At 47.7% G+C, this 22,488-nt stretch overlaps 2 protein-coding genes across 8 annotated transcripts in view; one reads left to right on the top strand and one right to left on the bottom strand.

Annotated features, from left to right (window-relative positions):
* Positions 1-11,482, bottom strand: POLL (DNA polymerase lambda). 6 transcript variants are annotated; one of them, XM_072620550.1, is made up of 10 exons: positions 11,220-11,350; positions 10,625-10,723; positions 10,041-10,178; positions 9,066-9,240; positions 8,688-8,826; positions 7,917-8,237; positions 6,641-6,814; positions 6,049-6,177; positions 2,510-2,678; positions 1-2,174 (listed from the first exon to the last, which is right to left on the bottom strand). In XM_072620550.1, the coding sequence occupies exons 3-10, from the start codon at positions 10,150-10,152 to the stop codon at positions 1,810-1,812; spliced, it is 1,584 nt and encodes a 527-aa protein (XP_072476651.1). In that variant the 5' UTR covers positions 10,153-10,178; positions 10,625-10,723; positions 11,220-11,350; the 3' UTR covers positions 1-1,809. The 6 variants fall into 6 exon arrangements, with proteins under 6 accessions (XP_072476651.1, XP_072476626.1, XP_072476636.1 ...); XM_072620525.1 differs by having other exon boundaries at positions 9,066-9,360; XM_072620535.1 differs by having other exon boundaries at positions 9,066-9,360; positions 10,625-10,719; positions 11,220-11,337.
* The window catches only part of DPCD (deleted in primary ciliary dyskinesia homolog (mouse)), a 22,951-nt gene continuing 11,506 nt past the window's right edge, over positions 11,044-22,488 (top strand). Inside the window, exons 1-4 of one of the 2 annotated variants that reach the window (XM_072620625.1) lie at positions 11,044-11,233; positions 16,272-16,352; positions 21,651-21,775; positions 21,982-22,115. In XM_072620625.1, coding sequence (XP_072476726.1) covers positions 16,313-16,352; positions 21,651-21,775; positions 21,982-22,115 — 299 coding nt within the window. In that variant the 5' untranslated portion in view covers positions 11,044-11,233; positions 16,272-16,312. Of the gene's footprint in view, positions 11,234-11,602; positions 11,739-16,271; positions 16,353-21,650; positions 21,776-21,981; positions 22,116-22,488 lie in introns of those variants that run through there. The other variant, XM_072620619.1, reaches the window with a different exon arrangement.

The following is a 22,488-nucleotide window of genomic DNA, read 5'->3' on the forward strand; positions in this document are numbered from 1 at the left end:
TGGAAGTCACACAGGAAGATTTTATTTCAAGTCCTAGAAGCAATTCCTAACAATTAAACCTGTCTAACCAGGGAACAACTGTCCAACAATGGAGGTTCTTTTAGATGGCAGACAAAACAAAGAGTACCTTCCATCTCTATGGTACTTTAAAGTTGGAAAAGAACTTCATGATAACTCTGAGAAGGAGACAGTGCAACATTATTATCTTCATTTTACAGATGCGGAAGCTGAGGCTAGGGATCTCATGACCAGTAAAGGTGTTTGAGTCCAAGACCACGTTCTCTCCACTCCCCCAACTATGGTCTGAAGTGAATGGGCAGAGGGCATTCTGGAATGGAGCCAGGGGCTAGATCAGGTGACCTCAGAGGCACTCTCCATCGTGGGGGTTTTAATTCAAATTTCCCAATCATTCTCCCCATCTCTAATCTCTTTTCCTGAAAATGCATCTGGCACACCAAAGCCAGTTTTTTTTTCTGAACCATTCTGCTTGTTATTCCATTGTTTTGAAAACATTAATGGCTTCCCATTTTATACTGCCTCATTTCAATTGTCTCTTCTCTCCTGAGGCTCCATGTGGCCTTTTAAATGTTCTTCAAGTTCTCCCAAACACTGCCTAGCCTGCTCATTCACAACAATGCCTTTCCTCCCGATGTCGCCCCGCCTCTAACACCCCCTCCCCAGCCCTCCACCTGGAATCTTCACATCTCCTCCCCTTTCAGGGAGCTGTCCCTGATCACTATGGCCCACTGTTGCAATCTCGCCCTCCTCCAAACACCCAGTGCTCTTAGCTGATATCACATGATTAGCATTTAATTATTCTCTGTTTTGTGTGTGTGTGTGTGTGCGCGCGCGCGTGCGTGCGCATGTATCTTTTCTCCCTGATCAGCATGGTAACCCCCTACAGCCAAGGAACCCACCTTCCCCTCCCTGTCTCCCCCACAGTCCTAGCAAAGGGCTGAGTACATAGCAGGGCAGATAAATGCATTTTGATTGATGGGCTAAGGAGCTCTAACACACACACAGGCCCCACTCCATTCCCCCTAAATCCTCCATCTCTTGGCTTCAGGGGTTCCAATTCCTGAGTCAACCTGGGCTGACTTAGTTCCTGTCCTAGCTGCTCGCATCCCAGACAAACTAGGTCTAGAGAGGGAGCTGCAGGAGGCAGGCATCACAGACACCAGAAGACATAATGTCAAATGGGTTTCACTATTATCTCAGTCTCCTCTCACATCCTTCAACCACAGTGAATGTTAGCATTGGACCACCCTTTTCCTCTGCCCCTTCACAAGCACAGGAAGTGAATAAAAAATGGGAATGCAAGCTGATCACTTGCTGTAACCATCATTCCCCTTGGCAAAACACAGTCTATCTTCCTGGTGTTTTGAGTGGAACTGGGCTGGGAGGTGGGACTCTTCTAGGTGTGCCTGGGTCCTCAGCACAGGAAGTGGGACAGACCATGTGGCAGCCACCTGCTGCTTATTAAACTGGGGCAAAGGGAGGAGTGAAATATATAATAAACAACACAATCCAGCACAACAGTGAGACGCACACAGAGCCTGCTTCTGGGAGGGCCAGTGGATGTATTTCTGGGAAAGAGCAACGGCTCCTGAACAGCCAGAGCTCCCAGCCCAGTGTGCTAGGGGGAAGGGTGATCACTCTGGTTCTTTACCAAGCAATGAAACCCGAAGGTGAGTAGGAGAAAAGGCCCCATGTAGGGGCTTGTGGATATGGGGGCGGGGGATGGGGGTGGGAGGGAGTGTCTCCAATCCCACTTTGGGGAATTATGGCAGGCTGGCGAGAGGGAGAATGTCACCAGTCCCGCTCAGGGGGTTCACGGTATGGCAGGCCCAAAAGTCTGAAGATGTCCTTCTCTGTGGGGGTGTGTAATGCACGACCTGGCCCTACCTTGATGCCACGGCCATCACGCACAACGGCGGTCCTGAGCGCGTGCTCTGACAGGCTCATGCCCTTGGTCTTGGCCAGAGCCCTCATGGAGCGGTTAAAGTAGGCAGAGCCAGTGAAATACAGTAAGGCACAGGCAAACTCGCTATAAGGTACCATAATGATGTCCAAGCGCCGGTGGGGCCGACCGGGCCCTGGCAATTGGCACACTCCTAGATACTTCTGCTGCTGCCCATTATCATCCTGGCTGATCAGGTCATCTGTCAAGAACCCTGTGCCAAGAAGGCCAGGAAGGACAGGGAATTAGGGGATAGCAGGAAAAATCTAAATCCTACCCCTCAACTCCAATCTCTTTTCTTCTTGGGTTCTTAGAAATATAGATTACCAAGACCAGAAGCCCCTTTGAGATAGCCCTGAGAAGGGCAATGACATGTCTAAGGTCACACAGCTAGTTAATAAAGTTCAGGATTCTAACCCAGGCCTAATTCCCAACCAGGTCTCTTGAATCAGCTGGTGCTTCCATCTGAGAGCATGAGTTTCTCCCCAGCTCTGATCCTTTGGGGAACCCCCCCCCCTCACTCCAGGATCCTCTGGCCTGGGGCCATACCTCGCTGCCGAAGGGTATCCAGGAGCTGGCTGAAGATCCCCTGGTGAGATCGTCCATCTGGGTGAGTGACCAGCACATCTACATCCCCACATGTTGCCTTCCCCCGGCGATATGAGCCACATGCCACAGAGAGCAGCCCAGGGTTGAGGGTATGAGCTGCCTCCCGGACCTGTAAGATGGGGAAACAGAGGGACTGGTGATCAGGGGCTAGCTCCAGGCCCCAAGCCAACCGTTCTCTGGGCATGGGGTAGTCACAACCAAGAATGGACCTAGGAGGGTTGGGAGAATGGAGAACAGACACTAAGTGCCCTGGGCAGGAGAGTAAGAGTAGGCAGGAAAAGGGAGGAGGAGGGGACAGGTCATCCTCTACCTTTCATAAGAAATGGATGACAACAGGTTGAAATAACTAAGATTATATGGCAGACAGAACTGACTAACAAGAAAGGGCCATTTCTAAACCTCCTTTTACCTGCTGGCTCTTTCTCTTCAGCCTTCAAACATGCCCATATCCACATCCACATCTACATCCTCAAAGTCTTCACTTGATCTGACCATCCATGAGCTACAGGCTTGTGTCCTGTAGCTTTCCTCCCTTTCAGTCAAATTCCTAGAAGAAAAGCTGGGCACACCTCTCTGCAATTTGGCCCCTATCCTTACTATGGAACTGCTGCACTCTGTGCTCTCTTGACTGCTAAATCTCAGTCCTCCTCAGGACTTCATCTGACAACGCTCACTGCCTTTCCGCTTATCCTGGAGACTTTCCTTAGGCTCTTCTAGTACCATTCTCTTGGGATTCTCTTCTGGCTGGGCAGACCAATTCTTTTTTATTTCCCTTGTAGGAGGGCACCTTAGGACTCTACCCTAAGCTCTCTCTTCCTTTCTCTCTCCACACTCCTCTGGTGATCTCATCAACTCCCATGGATTCAACTATTACTCTATGCAAATGACTCTCAAATCCTCCACTTCTCTCCCAAGCTCATCTTGCATTTCCAACCTCTCCCTGGACACCTCTACCCAGCACCCCCACAGGCACCAGAAATTCAGTGAGTCCCCAACAGTATTCATTACCTTTCTCCCTAAACACATTCTCCTTCTGACTTTCTTATTTTTATCAAAGGCACCACCATTCTTCTTCCCTCCCCAAAGTCTAGGCTGCCAAGTATTACTGATCCCACCTCCCAGAGTCCCTTTCTCTCCCACCACAACCACCTGATCCAAGTCCTTATTATTTCTCCCCAGGACAACTACAATGGCCTCCTAATCGCTTTTCCTCCTTCCAGCCTCTCCTCTCTCCAATCAGTTCTTCAGAGAAGACATTCTTGGAGTTCCATCTGCTCATTCCCTCTCTCTTGCTCAGGCAACCTCAATGGTCCCCCACTGCTCTTTAGAGCCCTTCACAAGCTGGTTCCAGTTTACTCTTCCTTGGACACTTAGGATCCAGCCAAACAGGCCTTTCCCCATGGATCATATTTTATTTCCTACCCCCATGATTTTGCATAGGCTGTAGCCAGAATGCTCTTCCTTTTCACCTCCACTTTTGGGAGATCCACCCTCCCTCCCTTCAAGGCTCGGCTTCAGTGCCAACTCTTTCAAGAAAACACTTTTCCGGATTCCCCCAGCTGTTAGCTCCTGCCGCTGCCACCATCACTATCGATTCTGTATGTATGAATACTGCATTGTCTTATCTATGAAAATATCATATTCCTCCAGTAGCATGAAAATGCCTTGAGTACATGGATGGCTTCACTTTTTAATGGGTATTCTCAGCATCTGGCAGGGTGTCCGGAACACAGTAGGCCCTTAATAAAGCTTTGATGATTAAGTGGTTGATTTAACACTGTAACATGTTACTGAGGGAGGCTGCAGAATCAATCTTGTAGAAATACCAAGGAGCAAGAGAAACTTCCTCTACTTTCCCCAAATGTAACTAGGCAGATAGACTATATAAAGCCTAGGTTTCCCGCTCCCCCCCCCCCCTCCATATCTATGAATGTAAAGGTTAGAGGAGGGTGTGTATGAAAAGGAGGTAGAGCTGGAGGAGCCACCAGGTGCCTAGCACCCAGGGCCCAATCTTTGATGGGGGAGGGAGAAGATTCATACCCTACCTTCTACTGGATTGAAACAAGGGGTAATTTCCAACCCCAGGATTATCCTTTATTAAGGGGAGATAAACTCATTAGACTCCATTCCAAAGACACAGAAGTCTTTCTCATGCAGATGGCCTACCTACCTTCTCCCTTGGAAATGAAGATTTTTGTGGCCTTCCAATGGATAGAACCAGGCTCCCTCAGAGGTCTCCTGACAAGCGGCATTCACTAATCCCTTAATTCCCTTCTTGAGCCTATCCCAAGGGAAGGGAGGAGGGGCCTGGGATGAGTAATTCTATCAAAAGGCCTCTGAACCCGACCCAAAGCTTCAGTCTGCTCAAACAGGGAAGAGAAGTGCCTCTGATCTAATTCCTGTTGGGAGTGGGGGTGGGAGAGTGTATTCTTTATGTCTGGGCACTGTGAATGAGTGACAACATCAGCACAAATGGTAATGCCACTGTGATGGACAGGTTCAGCACATCTTGGTGCCTGACCCCAGGGGTCTCCCCATCCTCACTCTATGCCTCACATTGTCCCCCTTGTCTGCCACAATGACTATAGTGACCATCCTATCCTGCCTCAATGGGCTTTTCAGAAGTTCTGGCTCTGGCAGTCAAAGGGAAAAAGGCTTGTGGATGAGGAGAAAGAAGACAAATTCAATTCAGTTTCAAAAATGTTTAAGTGCCTATTAGGTTCAAGAGGTTCAAGACTGTGCCCATTTAAATTCAACCACAGGCAGCACTGCCATGTCACCCTAAGCTCACCCTGCCATTAAACTACCCAAGCGATAACTCTGGCCCAAAGCAAGCTCTACCCTAACCCCAAACATAAGCCAACGTCAGATACAGCCTCAGAGGCAGTGTTATCCAGGGCAAAGAGTAAGCCTGGCCCTGGACACACAGACCTATTCAGTCTGTCATTCTGGGGTACTTCCCCTCAAAGCCTCAGTGCCTTCCAAAGGTGAGATGAGATAAGGTGTCTCTGAGGGGCCTTCTTATTGGGACACGCTAACTTCAACCTTTACCTGACTCTAAATTAATCTGTATCTTAATACAAATCTTGTCTCATTCCCTGTAGGAAGACACATAGATGAGAGCAAGGGCTCTGAAGGTAGCCATTCTGCCCAGAAGCAGTGTGAGGCCACCATCCTTCCCCTCCCCAACCCTTCCTACCTCCATCACCATTCTCTATCCCTCCCCTTGACTCTGAAAATAATGTTGTGGATGCTTCACACCTGGGGGCTTTAGGGAAGCCAGCTCTCCCACCTTCACTCTCACCTTTAGGCCTTTCCTAACTGCCAGACCCTTGATTCCCAGCCTCCTTGGGCAGATCATCATGGGCTCAGTGGGGGAGGATGGTAGAGGACACGTGTCCTACCTTGTGAACTTCATTTAAAAATCCCTTCCCTTTCCTCCCTATCCCCTCTTTCCCCAACTTGGGGCTTCTGCTCACAGTCTGCTCGATCTCTGCAGCCTCTTCCCTGGGTATGCGCTTGAGGAAGTCTTCGTAATGCTTCAAGCCGATGGTCTGCTGAGTGGTCAGGGTGGCCTTACTTTGAATGTCCTCCAGAGTCCGGAAGCCCTAAAAAGTTGTCCACAAAGGAGGAGGTACTGAGGTTCTAGGACCCAGGAACACTCAGAGCCACTACTGGGAGACACTGGTCACTTATACAGGGGTCCTAGCCCTCCACTTAATCTCAGGGTAAGGACTGATAGCAAAGCATCCCTAGGAAAACAAGGTCAGTGCCCAGAGAGAACCAGGAAAAGTGGAATCTTTTCTTTCCCAAGAAGGAAATAATAGAAAGTATCCTGAGCCCCTGGGACAGTTCTGGAAAGTGAGGAAGGGGAAAAGGTAGGAGAAGCAGGTTCAAACAAGCTTTGGCCTCCATCCGAGGAAAGAGACTATCTGGATTTTATGTGCCCCAAAAAAGGCAGATCTGAATTGCAACTAATCAGTTGAGGTCACCCACAAAGAGCTCAGAATCAGAGGATGGAGTTGCTGTAGTAACGGCAGGGAGGGGGTGGGGCTGGGGCAGAGCAGTGACCTGCTGGTACCACATCTGGGCAGTCTTGCTTCCAACTCCCCAGATATTAGAGAAGAGCTCCAGGACAGGCACACTGTCACTGATATGGTCCAGTTTCCGAAGATGACCGCTTTCTACAATCTCCATGATCTTCTCAGCCATCCTCTTTCCAATCCCTGGGATGCCACAGGCTTCCTGTGGAATGTGGTAACAGTGACACAAAAAGTAAGTATGGTAGAAGAGACAGGGGAGGTGGGGCCCGGATCAATAAGCTACAATTGTGCTAGCCTGGGGCGGGGGGGGGGGTGTTCCCCTGAAGCTCAAGACTCTGTAAGGGAAGGTTCAGGGTGCCAGAAAGTTGCATGGTTGTGTAAACTTGGAGCCAGAGATAGAGCCAGGACAGAGCTAAATATAGGGTAATAATCCTAAGGACAAGAAAGGCATCAGGAACAGGTGCAAAGGAAATCACAAGTGAACAGTCAGCACTCAGACATCCTGTCTCCTTTTACCACCTTAGTTCAGGCCTTCGACTCCTCACCTAGATTACTGCAATGACTGTCCCCTCTCACCCCACCGGTCCATCATATACCCCATTGCCAAAATAACTGTCCTTGAATGTACGACTTCCCACTCTACCAACTCCAGTGGCTTCTAGTTGCTTCCACCAAATAGAAGACCCTCTCTCTGTTAAGCTTTGAAAGCCTACACAACCTGGCCCTGACCCCTCTTTCAAGTCTCACCATGACTTCCCCTCCAGCCATTTGCCAATCCAGCCAAACCGGCCTTTGCTCTGACAGCCCATCTCCCATCAATTCGCTCTTGCTCCAGCCATGTACCCATTCATCCCCTATGTCTGCAATGCCCTTTCCCCTTCCTCTGCCTCTCAGATGTAACCCAAGCACCGGCTTCTCCCTGATCCCCTCCCTCCCAAACTACCTTGTACCCAACCACTCAGCACATATTCTTTATTTACTAACTTGGTGGTTTTGCTGTATATACTTCCACATGTACTTTGTCTTCCTCCATCGAATGTAAGTTTCTTACAAGTAGAATTGTTTTACACTTTGTACTTGTATCCCCAGGAAGCCCAGCAGGTGCGGAATACTTCTTGAGTGGTTATCTCCGTGCTGGCTGGAAGATTCCTGCACCCCCCTCTTCCATCTCCCTGGTCAGAATAGGGGCTCCCCTACAGCATGGCTGTTTCTCTTCCCTCAGAAGGAAGGCTCTCCTCCTTCAGATTTGGGTACCCTGAAGGTGGGAGCCATAACTCCTGCCCTGAGGCATTCAGGGCTCCTACCTGGTAGGAGGTGACAGGCTTGTGAAAGCTCTTGAGAGCACTGATAGCCTTGGAGTAGCCTAGCGATCGCCACCTGTCGCCTTGGACAGTATAGGCTTTGGCCAGCACTTCCAGCTTCTCTGTAATGTGAGAATTGTGGTTGGTCATCTTCTGGCTAGAGGGCTGGGCACACACCCACTTATCGCTGACAGTGGGGGCCAGGCTTGGCTCAGCATCTCCCTCAGGGGAGCTTGGGTATCGGCCAGTGATCAGGGCTTCCAGGTCAGCTGGGGTAACCTGTACCTCCTCCTCCTCATCGCTGCCTTCATCATAAGAGTAAGGCTTGAAATAGAAAGAACACACATAGTTAACGTGGGCCCTCCCCCTCCTTTCCCCCTAACCAGCAGTTAAAAGAGCAGAGGCCACGACTCCACTCTTAATTTGGAATTTTCCTGGGCTTGAGAATTGTCTATTCTCTATCAGATTAGGCTTCTTCCATTGCATGGGGGACTCCAAGAAGGGCAGGACCATGCTTCCCCTCATCTGAGAGGGAGCTCCCTAGGGCAGGGACCATGTCTTCCTTCCTCCCAGGACAGCAGTGAGGTGGTACATGAGGGCTGAATGGATGCCAGGGACAGGCCTCACAGAACAGCAAGCCCTCCTGCCCCCATCTGCATGGAACTTTCCAGGCTATCTTCAGGCCTTAACTGGTGGGCACTAACTAGTTTCCTGAAGGTCTCCCAGATCCTTCAGCCTGAGAAGGAAACAATGGGATTTGGATGAGCACCGGACCTGTGGATGGGTGCTCAGTTTTGAGTGTGGCTCCTGAGGTAGGGCACAGGGAGCAGCAGAAGGAAGCCCTGACTGGGTTGAAGATCCAGAGGGCCCTGGCTGGAAAGATGCAACCCGAATATCTGCCTTGTCCAGGTACCTGCAGGGAGAGTGAGAGGGCAGATCACTGAGTCATCATGGTTCTTATTCCCAGTCTGCACTGAGACCTTTCCTGCCCTGAGTCTTAGTCTGATCATCTGTCTAGTGGGGATAATTAAATTAGACTTCTCTTAACAAAAACCCTTGGATGACTGGCACCTCAGGTGGTTCATCTGAGGTCTGTTCAGCGGGGCATTTGCTACAGCAAATGAAAAGATGAAGCACTGAGGCTGGGCTCACCTGTCAGGGATGAAGATGGTGAATCCAGCAGTGTCCATCAGTTTCCGCTCTTGCAAGCACTGGCTCAGCCAAGCTGACTTTACCATTTGGACACCCAGGGGCAGCTGGGATAACTTCAGGAGGCGAAGGGCTCGCTCACAGTCCACAGTTTCATCTACCACAATGTGCGTGATCCCTGAGGCCCGAGGGGAGCAGATTTGGCCCCCATGCTGGAGGATCTGCTTCTCAAAGATCTCTGCTCGGGCTCGACCAATGCCCGCGGGTAACACATGGACTTGCAGTGGGCTCAGCCACTCTGCATAAGAATCATCCCAGTTCTCATCATCATCTGCCCTCTCTCTTCTCTATCTCCAACTCAAAGCATGGATCAGAGAGTGGGCAAGGTACAGTGGAAAAAGTGCTGGACATGGAGTCAGGTAAGATTTGCTTCATACAAATTAATTGTGTAAGAAGTCACTTATCTCTCTGATCCTGTGTTTCCTTACCTATAAAATGGGGAGGATATTATTCCCTTACCTGTCTAACAGCATTGGTTGTCATTATGGAAAAAGTTCCTCTTCTTCTTCCTCCTCCCAACCCTCCTCTCCCTGAAACAGCTGTTCAGGGCACTCTTCTCCAGGAAGGCCTTCTCACTCATTTTCCAAACTGCCAGCGTAACCCTTTCCCTGAGCCTTTCTATACTTACTCTATCCAAAAGGGCCATTGACCTTGCCTTCCCTTAGGAATCTTCCTAAGGAGACTAGGTCTTTCCTAGGGACCCAGTTCAGAGGTCTGCTCCTCATGTCTTTCTAGGCCTCTGATGGATTCTGTTCACATTGAGGGCTTGGGCAAGATAGACTAAATGAATCCAGGACCAGGTCTGGAGGGCTCTAGCAGACAAGTTGGAAAGCAGGGTTCCTCTGTTAGGCTAATTCTGGAGACATTCAATGTAGGGAAGGGGAAGCTTGGAGAGGGGGGTGTGGATATAGAGCTCACCTCCACCTTCTACTTCTTCCTTCTTGGAAATCTTCAAGAGTCCACTCCTATCTGAGTCAATTCTCATTTTCTTCCGTTTGGGAAAGGCCTTCAAGATCCCCCCAGGCTCCATGGTTAGGGCAGATCTTGGCCCTTTCTCTGTAAGGATAAATTAAGACAGAAGAATAAGAGAGGCCAAGGATCTCCCCTTTTCTGCCCCAGAGAGGTCAGGCTTATAAACTAGGCTTTAGTCCTCGATGACTGATACAGACTTGTTCTCTCATCTCAGGGGCAGGTTGGGACCACTGGGTTGCTCTTTCCGGGAGGAGAATGTGACCTATCCTAATTTTCAACGTCTTTACAAAGCAAAGGTGCAGAGAGAGGCGATTCAGTTAGGAAAATGAATGCATGGAGCAAAGATTGAACAGCCTGTGTAGAACATCAAGAGGGGGCAAGGTTTGGAACAGGGACTGGAATTGATATGGTAGATATGATATGGTAGCCATTTGCTACCCACAACGAATATAAAGATTAAAAAAAAAGATCTAGTTTTTGGATTTGGAATAGAAGGATGTAGGTTCCAATTTCAGTTCTGTAGTAAGTACCTCGTAAATCTTGGGGGGGGGGGGGTCATCTTTGGGCCTCTGTTTCCACACTGTTGAAATGATGGGGTCGGACTAGATGTCTTCTAATGCTCCTTCTAGCTTTGAATTCATGATCATGAGACAGTAATACAAGAGAGAGAGGGAGAGAGGGAGAGAGAGAGGGAGAGAGAGGGAGAGAGACAGAGAGAGAGAGAGAGAGAGAGAGGGAGAGAGAGGGAGAGAGACAGAGAGAGACCTCCCTGGGTTGGGGAGGACGCTCTCAGGCCTCCCCCAATCTGGGATCTCCCTGAGGGTGGGACTGTCCCCCTCCCCCAGATCGCCCTCCACCCATTAAACAGGACCCATGGGGTCTCTCCATGTGGCCCCTCTCCTGGGGGGGGGGGGCGCTCTGACTGCTGGGAGGTCTGGCTCCTTGTTTTCACGACCCCCACCTCCATCAGGCCTCGCGGCCCCAGGCGCCACGTGACTGCACGGACAAAGTGCTGGCTCTTCCAGGGTCCCGAAGCCCTGAGTTCGAATCCAGCCGCAGACACTCCCTCGCTGCGTGACCCCGGCCAAGGCCCCCTAGCTCCGTCCTCGTCAGGAAAGCACCTACCTCCCAGGGATGTGGTGAGCACCAGCTGACATAATCCGTGCCAGGCGCTTGGCACAGTGCCTGGCACACAGTACGCGCGTAATAAATCCTTCCTTCCGGGAGGGAATCGGGGTGTCGGGCCCTGGCCGCAGCACGCACGGGGCCGGGCCGGGATCCACGTGGGGGCGCTGACCCCGGGCACCCCCAAGGCCCACCTGGAGGCGAGGATCTCTGGGTCCCGGCAGGGGCGGCCTCCGCAGGCCTGCCCCCCTCCCCCCCCGCCCCGGAAGCCGGGCACTCACCCCCAGGTCCAGCCTCTTGAGGCGCCCCACCCCCACCCCCACCCTAGAGGACTCAGCCAGGCGAGGCAGGGAGGGGGCCCCGGCTCGGCAGGACGTCTTCCGGGTCAGCCGGAAGCGGTCCCGCGGCGGCGGTTGCCATGGCATCGCCGGGTCGCGCGGCCCCGGGCAGGGAAGATGGCGGGGCCCGGCTGGCTGGAGAGGCTGCGGGCGGCGGAGAAGACGGCCCTGCTGCAGGACGGTAACGCGGGGGCGGCCCTGCAGATTCTCCCCGCTGTCCCCCGCGGCCGTCGGGGGCCGGGGCCAGGGCCCTGACCCTCCCGGGAGCGGGGGCTGACCTCGGCTCCTGCCCCCGGGCCGCCCGGCGGGCTGCGGTGGAGGAAGGGGCCGGCCCCCGGGGGGCAGCCTAGGGAAGGCGGCTGTGGGCGCTGCTGGGTGCCCGGCAGTCCTACCTGCCCCGCTCCCCGGTCCATTAGGGGGGCGGGCAGGGATTCGAGGTCCCGCCGCTTACCCCTCGGGTGCCCACAGCTGCCCTGGGTGCCCGTTTCCTTACCCCCGACGTAAAGGGGGGCGCGAGATGGCCCACCAGTCCTAGCCCTAGGTCTTTGCTGCACGCCCCCCAGGAGAGCCCTGGGCGCCCCAACGGGCGGGGGACAGCAGAGGCTGGCACTGAGAATGCCCGCCCGCCCTCTGGGGTTGTGGCCCAAGAGAGAAAGCTTTGGGTTTTTGGAGGAGCTGCTCCCCAGGACGCAGTCAGCCTTTTCCTTCCCCGGGGGGCACCACAAACGTACACCCTGGTTCTGGGTGGTTGGAAACCTCTTCCAGAACCATCCCTCACCCTTCATGCCCGTGCCGGTGCGTTGGGGGATCAAGAAGGTGGGCCAAAGGGACGCCCGGTGCCCTAACCCAGGCAGGTGTTGAGATACCTGCTGCCCTTGCCTGCGTGCGATGCCCCGGGACGCTGCTCTTTGTCTGAATTTCGTCCTCCGTAAAATGAAGGGGTCGGGCTGAATGGTCTCCGAGGCTCCTTTCAGTTTAGATTGACATGATTCCTTTATTTTGTGGCACAGGGGGCTAAGATGGAGGTGGCACACTGGCCTAGGGGTGCTGTGTTCCATCATCTGGATAGAATACTGTCCTTAGGAGCTGCCCCATGGAGACCCTTGGTATACACTGAGGATTAGTTTCCAGCAGGCTGCCCTCCAGAGGAATGTGGTGGAGGGGCTGAGGAAAAGACCCAGACGCTGTCTACCTCAGGGCACTGGGAAAAGCATTGAGACCTGAATGAGCTGCTTGGCTCTGCTGTTTACTGCCATGGCTTAGGGCAAGTCATTTAACTTCTGTGGACCACTGGATCAGTTGTCATCATTCTATAAACAGTTCCCAAGTCCTGCTCCCAAATCTCTTTCTTGCCTGTTGCCCCATCTCTTTCTTGCCTGTTTGATATCTTTACCTAGATGTTCTGTTGGCATATGCAACATGCCCAGAATTTAACTTTCAGTACGTCTCTTCCAGACATTCCCGTTTCTATCGAGGGCACTCATTCTCCTCATAACTTTAGTTTGTTATTGGTTATGGAGGGTACTTATTCTTGATTCTTTCCTCTCCCTCACATCTCACATCCAGTCATTTGCAAAATCTTGTCAATTTTACCTCTCCAGCATCTCTTTCAGATCTCTATCCTCATTTTTTCCCAAATAGCCACATAGCCCTCCTACAGGCTCTCATTGCCTTGAACCTGGACAGTTGTCATGAAGAGTCTCCAAATTGGGTTTCTTATTTCCATTCTCTGCCCTGTCCTATCCATCCTGTATGTAGCTGCCACACTCATTTTGACAAGGCAAAGATACTTCATGAACTTTTCCGTGTAATGTGTTCCTTCCTGGAATAATGTTTTTGAATGCATAAAATACATATAACCGCAGAGGAAACCAATTTCATTGAGCTATAGTTGTGATCCCCTCTTGTAAAACACCTGTAAAAGTTTATGTTACTCCCTGGCTTCTGTCCTCTAAAAATGAATAAAATGTCTTAGCTTAGTTCAAGGCTCTTCATAATCTAACTCCAAACTGCCTTTCTAGCTTTATGTCACTTGAGTCTCCTTCACGCATACTACATTCCAGCCAAATTATGCTAAAAAACTGTTTTTCTTGACACTCCCATCTCCTACTCAGTGCATTCACACCAATCATCCCATTCATTTGAAATACACACTTTGTCATATCTGTCCACTATCTTCCTATATATCTCTTGTTCCTTTTTCAGCTAAATTCTTTGAAAAATCTACACTTGCTACCTCCATTTCTTCTCTCATTCTTTTCTAAGCTTTTCTTGAATTTGGTTTCTGATCTGATCGTTCAGCTAAAACTTCTCTCTCCAATGATCTGTTCATTGCCATTTTTTTTTAATCATAGTCTTCAAATTCTTCTTGAGCTCCTTGCATTATTTGACACTATTGACCATCTTTTCCTGGATATTTTCTCTTCTCTTTAGTTTGTCTGCTTCCTGTCTTACCCTTAATTCTTAGTCTCTTTTGTTGGATCCATATTATACCTACTAACTATGGTTGTCCCCCAAGGCTCTGTCTGGGGCCCTCTTCTCTTTTTTCTCTAGACTTTCCCTTGATGATCTCATCAGCTACCAGGGTTCAATTTTCATCTCTATTTAGATAATTCCCAGATTTATTTATCCATTCCTGGTCTTTCTTCTGAGCTCCAACCTCCCATCATCAACTGCCTCATTGAACATTTCAGATTGGATGTCTTATGGACATTTCAAACTCAATATGTCCCAAATTCATTATCTTTCCCCTGAAGCCCATATTTCTTACAAACTTCCTTGTTTTGTCAAGGACATCACCATCCTTCCAATAACCCAAGTCTGCAAACTTGGTGTCACCCTGGGCTCCTAACTCTTGTTCACCTGCATATCCAATAAGTTACTAAGCCTTATCATTTTTTCCTACCTCTTTTACATCTGTCCCCATTTCTTCACTCATAAGTTTACCATCCTAGTTCAGGCTCTCATCTTCTCTCTCTTAAACTGTCACAAAAGCTTTCTCTTTTTAAAATTAATTAATTAATTTTTAGTTTTCAGCATTCACTTCCATAAGCTTTTGGGTTTTAAATTTCTTCCGCCTCTCTCCTCTCCCCACAATAACTTTCCAACTGGACTTTCTGCCTCAGGTCAGGTCCCCTTCTCCTCCCCAACTCCAAACTATTCTGCCCATAGCTGCCTAGGTCTGACCATGTCACTCTCTTCCCCTCAATAGATTCCAGTTGTTCCCTCCTATCTCTAGGATCAAATAGAAACTCCTGTTTGTCTTTTAAAGCACTTCATGACTTCTCCCTGTCCTTTCTTCCTAGTTTAACTTACTACTTTCCTTTACACACTTTGTAGGCCAGCTGTACCAGTCTACTCTGTGTTCCTTACACACAGCAAATGCCGCTGCTTCTGAATGGGGTGTTGCTTATGTATGGAATGCTCTCATTTTTGCACAGTCCCCTCCTTCCTTTAAGACTCAGCTTAAATACACTTTTTGAAGGAGGCTTTTCTCAGTTGTCCCAGCTGCCGGTGCATTTTCCTCTATCTACCTTCCTTCTACTTTGTATTTATCTTCTTTCTATGTACTAATTCATGCATATATTGTCTCCCCCTTCTAGGCAGAGACTGTTTCTTTGTATTTTTAGTGTTTGTTGTTTGTGTCAAAATCCTTGATATCCCGGTGAAGGCCTAACTCTTGTGCCACTTCCCTTGTGAAGCCTTCCTGGACCTCTAAGCTGTGAGCGTTTTGTCTCTTCCAAATGACCTTGTATCATACTTATTTGTGCACATGTTCTATCCCCCCAATAGAATTTAGGGCAAAGACTCCTGGTTTTTTGGTTCTGTATCTGCTGTACCTTGTACAGTGCCTAGCAGGTTGTGGAGGTTTAAAGGATATTTGTGGAATTGAATGGAATCTATAAAACGGAAAAGGCTGGGCTAGGTGATTTCTATCAGATCATGCTGTGTGGCAAGTGGGGAGAATCGAGGAGGGTTTTAAGTGGTAGGGAGGCTTGAGATACGCATTTTGATGCCTGTGTGTGGGCTCCTGGGGGAGAGAGAAATACTAAAGAGAAGGCATAGCCTGTCCTCATGGAACTAGCTGGAAAGACTAAACACACATGCAAACTAGAAAAAACAAAAGGAAAAAATCACAAAGCTACCCTATAGTAAACTGAACTGTTGATAGCAACACTAATGCATGGGAGAGGTAGAGTAAGGCAGGAATTAGTACAGGGGATTGTCACCCAAGCTGGATCTGTCAGAGCATCTTCTAGAACATGGGAAGTTAAGGACTTTGCCATGCCATGCTGCCTTTGACAGTGTGGGACCAGAGGAGTTGGCTCACTTCCTATGTGGCCTGGCAAGTCCCTTCACCTCCCTGGGTCCCAGTTTCTCTATCTGTTTAAAGAAAGGGGGGAGGGGAGGAAGGGCGTTGGAATGGGTGGCCTCTTCCAGCTCTGGATCCATGAGTGTAAATGTAAAATAATTTCCAGGGAAGGCACTAGCAACTGGTCATGAAAGTCTTCTTGACGAAGGTGAATGACTCTTAAAGCAAGTTTTTGAAGGAATGATAAGTAGGGAATGAATGAATTGGTAGGGAGATAGTAGCAGGGCAGCCCCAGGGAGGGGCGTTTCTAGGTGTCTTTAACAGCCTGTCTGGTGGGAGTGACCCAGCTGGGGAGGTTTGGGGAGGCTTTTATACCCAGTTCTTTGTGTGCTTTTTCTTTAGGAAGGAGAAAAGTACATTACCTTTTCCCTGATGGAAAGGAGATGGCTGAAGAGTATGATGTAAAAACCAGTGAACTACTAGGTAAGTGAAAGAATTATCACTTGGGCAGAGTAAGCAGATCGAATGAGCTTCTCCCTTGGTTCTGAGGAGGATTTCAGAATCAGGTTTTCTTGGAAGAGGCCAAAGCTATTGGGGCAAGCTTACCAGCAATTCCTCAGAACTCCAGAGTAACCTATTCTTAAGCACAGTGCTGCCTAGGGTCAGAGCAGAGTACAAACTCTGTCTTTTAGGAAACCAAAGGGAGCTTTTGGAAAGGGGCAGCCAGAGCGTTTCATTTTCCTGTTAAACCCTGGTCTGAAACCAAACCTCAGACAGTCCCATCGAGATAACCAGCTTCGATAAGGCTATTATATCAAAGGCCAACTCAGGAAAGGCTCCATTTTGTCTCACTCTCTCGTACTGCCTTTTTTTCCAGGGAAGAGCAATGACTATGTAGCCTTCCCATTTTCACCAGTTAAGCTTAATTCCTCCACCTTTCTTCTCCCAAGAACAGGCTCGTGAATACAGTCTAATGATCTAATTTCTCAGGATTATTTGATTTGTCCAGTTTCTCTTCTGGGCATGCATATCCATATTAACCAGTATCTTGAATCTTGGAGTTCCTGTGCTGTCAGTGTTTGACCTAGAGACTGAGCCTGTCCGCACTGGGAGTTGGCAGTTTGTTTCTGATAGCAGTCCCTTTATTAAGTTCCATCTGAAAATGCTAAGACCAGTGATGGAACCACGGGATGGGTTATTTTCTTCCTGGGTCTGATCGACAGCCAGTATTGGATGGGGAATTTCTTTTCCCTTTTCTGACAGCTCATAAATGTCCTGAGTCAACACAGTGGATTAAACTGACTTGTGTTCTCTTCTTGAGTCTTAAAGTATGCCTTCTGCGCATGTTCGGACCAAGCGCAAGTGTGGCTCCCTCCTTATTATGAACAGCTTGGACTCTGGTCCCAATTGGTTTAGTCTGTTGCTATTAAAAATCTTGATGTGTTTAGCATGTGACACCAGTTCAGTGGAAACCAACATAGTAGTAATATCCTCACAATGTATTGTAATTTATAGCACTCCCTAGAGGTGATAGCCTTGGAATGCCTACCTGGAGAGAACACATGAAAGCGAAAGGTCACGTGACCTGCCCACTGCCAGGCCAGTCTCTGTACCATCCTCCCAGCTCCAGCTCTTGCCTTCTGTCTCCTCCATGTGGAACAAATCAAGAAGCTGTGACTGCAGCAAATATACAGATCCCAGGTCCCTGCTTTACTTGGACATGAGATGAAAATACAGCCCAGTTCAGGGTCCTTTAAGCCACAGAATCTTAGGCCTGTCATGTGTCATTACTCATATTGGAAGGCTGGTAAAGGAGTGGGTGCCCAGACTCCTCCTTTTCAAAGCAGAAAAGGGGAATCAGAGTCAGGAGAGTACAGCTTATCCAGAAAGTCTTTGGGAGATCAAGAGGATTCAAGTCCAGTGTTGTTGACGCTTAGACCCCCATTCCTCATACTTCACATTTTCTTCCCAGACCCTTCTAGCCCCCAAAATCCACGTAGCAGTTTTGTAGCTGCACAGTACCCCACTCAGATCTCTGGCCAATCCCAGGGCAACTGAGACTGCCTCTTAGTCACTTAAGGTCACACCACCTCCCCCCCTCCCAGGGCATTGTTTGTTGCCTTTCAGCTTGAAAATCTAAATAAACTCCTGAGCTAGGGTGACACTGGTTCACAGGGCCAATGAAATTCAATATGGAGAGTAGTAAATGAGACCTTCCTTCTTCTCTTTAGCTTCTTATGCAGACTTGATAATAAGCCAGGCTAGTTTTCTAGCAAAAATACCAGAAAATAATGAATGACATTTGCCTGAGAGAAAGTTTGTCTGTGAATCTTTATATTGATTTCTGCCCTCCTTTTCACTCCTACCCCTCCCACCTCTCACTCCCCAGAAATGTCAGTGGTCTTTATTCACTGAGGGAAAAGTGACTATTTAGGCCATAAAGACCAGAAATCCACAGAGGGCCTAACTGCTGGACAGCTCCGTGCTTGATTACATTCATTTATGTGCTTATTCTGCCTTGGTATCTGACCACCAACCTAACCAGCCCAGGCTCTATGTGGAGAATTTTGAGCATCTCCAATCCCAAGAACTTCCTCAGCTTTATAAATGACCCATGCACTTGACTTCAGCCTTCTCAGGAGAGGATGTGGCCGCTGTTCAATAGTCATACAACAGTGCATCAGAGTTTTAGGGAAGAAAAGAAGAATCCTGTCTCTAGTTTACACTGCAGGGTGTATTTAAGAACATGGAATATAATTATCCACATTGGAAATGGGCCAGGCCTTGGACCTTTGGGGGGAAAGACTTTGGGGACTGCCACCTTCTACCCACCTGAATGGTGGAGCCATCAGCAGTCAGTTTAATCCTTTAGATTGGGTCATGCCAATTCTAATGAAAGATCTGGACACCTACCTCCCCCTTACCCATCCACCCCTAAGTCAGAATCACTTGCATCTTTCTCCTCAGACTCTTTGAGGTTCATTGAAAATCTCCCTTCCAAGGACTGGCCCAGCCTGTGCTGGGGAGCGGCCTTGAACGCACTGGTTTGGTTTTAACATATAATCAAATCAGGGTGACAGCAAGTGGAAAACATTCTTTTATTGCTGTAGAAACTGTCCTTGAATTCAGGAATAAAGAGGGGCAAAGGGATGGGGAGATAAAGTGTCTGCATGTGCACATGTATTCGTGGAGAGGACGAGGACTTTTCTAAAATCATTCTTATACCTTATTGTTGCTGGAGGGAGGGAATGGAGTGATGTCCTACTGATTTGTAGCAATAACTTTCATTCTTTTGGTAGAAAAGGCTTGTTTGGGAAAGAGACAAGGGAAACCCTCAGAACTCTTGAGTTCCAGTCCGAAATAGCTTTTGGGTCAGTATTGAAGAGACCAGGGTGCTGTGTAGCACAGGAACCATGAGAATGTGGTATTCCCTGAAGCGCAATCAAGAATAGGAGGTGGAAAATCCCAGGTTGCAATGCACTATGAGACTAACTGTCTGTCATAGCTCATAATTACAGTAGCATTGACTCTTTCTAGCATTGTAAGGGAATGTTATTTTCCATATAACTGCCACCTCAATGCCAAATTTGTTTTCTTTTAAATTAAAAACTTTTTTGATGGAAATACTTATCAAGTGTACTTCCCTACTTTATTTAGTAGTGAATGTTTTCTTGAAAACTCAAGGTCAAGAAATCAGCATTCTGATTCCAACTTTGCCAGTGTCTAATGACCATGGGCAAGTCATTTAACCTCTCTAGGCTTTAATCTTTATAATCTTTCTTTGATTTAGGAGTGGTATATATGAGATTTGATTGGGAGGAGGAAAGAAGTTGAAGGATGAGACTTCAGTTTCTTAATTTGAAAAATGAGGGATTTAAATTGGATCAGATTATAGGACCATAGATTTAGAGCTAGAAGGGACACCAGAGGTCAAATAACCTTATTTTACAGATGAGGAAACTGAGGCACAAAGAGGTTAAATGACTTAGCTGAGGTTTTGGGGAATAAGTAAGCTGAACTTGAATTTGAACTCAGGTCTTCGAATAACAACTCTCTTTTTTTAATACTATTTTATTTTTTTCTAATTACATGTAAAGATAATTTTTAAGTCATTTTTTAAATAAAATTTTGAATTCCAGATTTTCTCCCTCCCACCTCCCTAAGACAATAAGAATCTGATGTAGGTCATATATGTGCAATCACGTAAGATATTTCAATATTAGTCATGCTGTGAAAGAAGAAACAGAACAAAAGGGAAAAAAAAACATGAAAAAAAATAAAGTGAAAGTAGTATACTTCAATCTACATTCAGTTCTTTCTCTGAATGTGAATAGAATTTTTCATCATGACTCTTGGGATTGTGTTGGATCATAATACTTCTGAAGAGAGCTAAGTCAATGTTGCTATTACTGTGTACAGTGTTCTCCTGGTTCTGCTCACTTCACTTTGCTTCAGTTCATGTAAGTCTTTCCAGGTTTTTCTGAAATCATCTGCTTATCATTTCTTATAGCACAACACTAGTCCATTGCATTCATATACCATATGGTATTGCTGGATCAAAGGGTATGCATAGTTTGATTGCCCTTTGGGCCTCGTTCCAAATTGTTCTGTGGAGTGGTTGGACTCACAAGTCTACCAGCAGTGCATTAGTGTCCAATTTTCCCATATTCTCTCCAACATTTATCATTTTCCTTTTCTTTTCTGTCATATTAGCCAATGTGATAGTTGGGAGGTGGTTTAGAGTTGCTTTAATTTGCATTTTTCTAATCAGTAGTGATTTAGAGTACTTTTTAAGGTGATTATAGATTATAGATAGCTTTGACTTCTTTATCTGAAAACTGCCCATTCCTATCCTTTGTCATTTATCAACTGGAGAATGACTTGTCTTCTTATAAATTTGACTCAGTTCTCTATATATTTGAGAATGAGGCCTTTATCAGAGACACTTCCAATGAAAATTGTTTCCCAGCTTTTTGCTTTCCTTCTAATCTTAGTTGAGTTGGTTTTGTTTGTGTAAAAGCTTTTTAATTTACATAATAAAAATTATCCATTTTACATCTCATAATATACTCTGTCTATTGTTTGGTCATAAATTCTTCCCTTCTGCATAGAACTGACAGGTAAACTATTCTTTGCTCTCCAACTTGCTTATGGTATCACCCTCTATGTCTATATCATGTACCCATTTTGACTTTATCTTGGTATATGGTGTGAGATATTGGTCTATACTTAGTTTCTGCCATATTGTTTTCCAGATTTCCCAGCAGTTTTTGTCCAATAGTGAGTTCTTATCCCAGAACAAGTCTTTCTTTGATACTGCACTGCCTTTCTGTCATGATGACCAGATGATCACTAAGGTCATTTGCAGCTTTGACTTTTGATGATTTTCTTCTTTATGTCCCCAGGGGCTGTGGAGGTGTATAGTTGTCTCCAAACCGCTTTTGTAGTCCTTACATCTCTTCCCTTACCTGTTGTGGGAGTTGTTGTTGGCACTTGGTCTTCTGAGAAGGAGCATGTCTGCTATTCCTAATCTATTTTACCCATAATAGTCTAGGGAAGGGCCTGAGAGGAGTTGCCTTTCCTACAAAGCAAAGTTTGATTCCCTAAAGTGAAATGTTCTTAGGTTGAAGGCTTTCTATAGAGTCAGTAATGGTTGATTATAAAGGGTTAATCTGCCCCTTTTAGATTCCTTCAGCACCAGAGTTATCATTTTTGATGTTCACTTTTAGACTGAGGATAGGACTCCTTTCTGATGACTCATTTGCTTTCTTTTCTTTCTAGTTAGAAAATGGCGGGTAAAGAATGCTCTGGGAGCTGTGAGCCCATGGCAAACAGAAGTGGGAGAGCCAACAGCCCCTGCAGGTGGAGTCCTCGGGTCAGAGCTCATCAAGGAAAGCAGCTCTAATGTACGTCTCTGGCCAGGTTTTTAATAGGGCCAGGATAAAGGTATTCCTATCAGAACGGGGTAGTTTGTCACTCTGGGACAGGGGATCTGGACTATGAGCTTGGGTGAAGGGCATCTCCCCAGGGATGCTGGAAGTGGGGAGGTTTGGAGCTATAATTTTCTCTTCTGATGTTTGGAACATATCATGAACTGGATTGCTCTCCCCAGCCTATCTTCATGCGAAAGGACACAAAAATGAGCTTTCAGTGGCGAATTCGTAATCTTCCGTACCCTAAGGAAGTCTACAGTGTCTCTGTGGACCAGAGTGAGCGCTGCCTTATTGTCCGGACCACTAACAAAAAGTAAGTTGCATAATGAGTGTGTGGCAGGTAGGCAGGCTGGGGAGCCTGGTTGGAGTTCAGTGCATATGTATGGCCTTAGGGAGCAGCCACTGCCATCAGTTGGGGTTTCTGCCAGGGAGGAAGGAAGACTGAAACCTTCCTGGAAGGAAGGAGGCAGTGTGATAAAGGATTGAAAGGGCAAAGGATTTAGTCAGAGGACTCGAGTCCAAGCCATGGTGTTGCCATTTAACTGCCCATGTGACCTTAGACAAGCCATTTTACTGTCCTGGGTCTCTTTCACCTTCTGTAAAACAAGGGAACTGGACTTTTCGACCTGCAGGGTCACCTCCAGCTCTAAATCTGTATCCTTTGATTTGACAAACCCAGACCCCAT

Source organism: Notamacropus eugenii, chromosome 1, assembly GCF_028372415.1.
Source record: "Notamacropus eugenii isolate mMacEug1 chromosome 1, mMacEug1.pri_v2, whole genome shotgun sequence".
NCBI lineage: Eukaryota > Metazoa > Chordata > Mammalia > Diprotodontia > Macropodidae > Notamacropus > Notamacropus eugenii.

Excerpts from the sequence above, each read along its gene's own strand:
- POLL (XM_072620568.1), bottom strand. The coding sequence starts at position 10,152 with ATGGAGCCTGGGGGGATCTTGAAGGCCTTTCCCAAACGGAAGAAAATG. Across the intron at positions 9,361-10,040 it reads GGAAGAAGTAGAAGGTGGAG|AGTGGCTGAGCCCACTGCAA; the intron begins GTGAGCTCTATA and ends ATTCTTATGCAG. Across the intron at positions 6,815-7,916 it reads AGCCTGTCACCTCCTACCAG|GAAGCCTGTGGCATCCCAGG; the intron begins GTAGGAGCCCTG and ends CACATTCCACAG.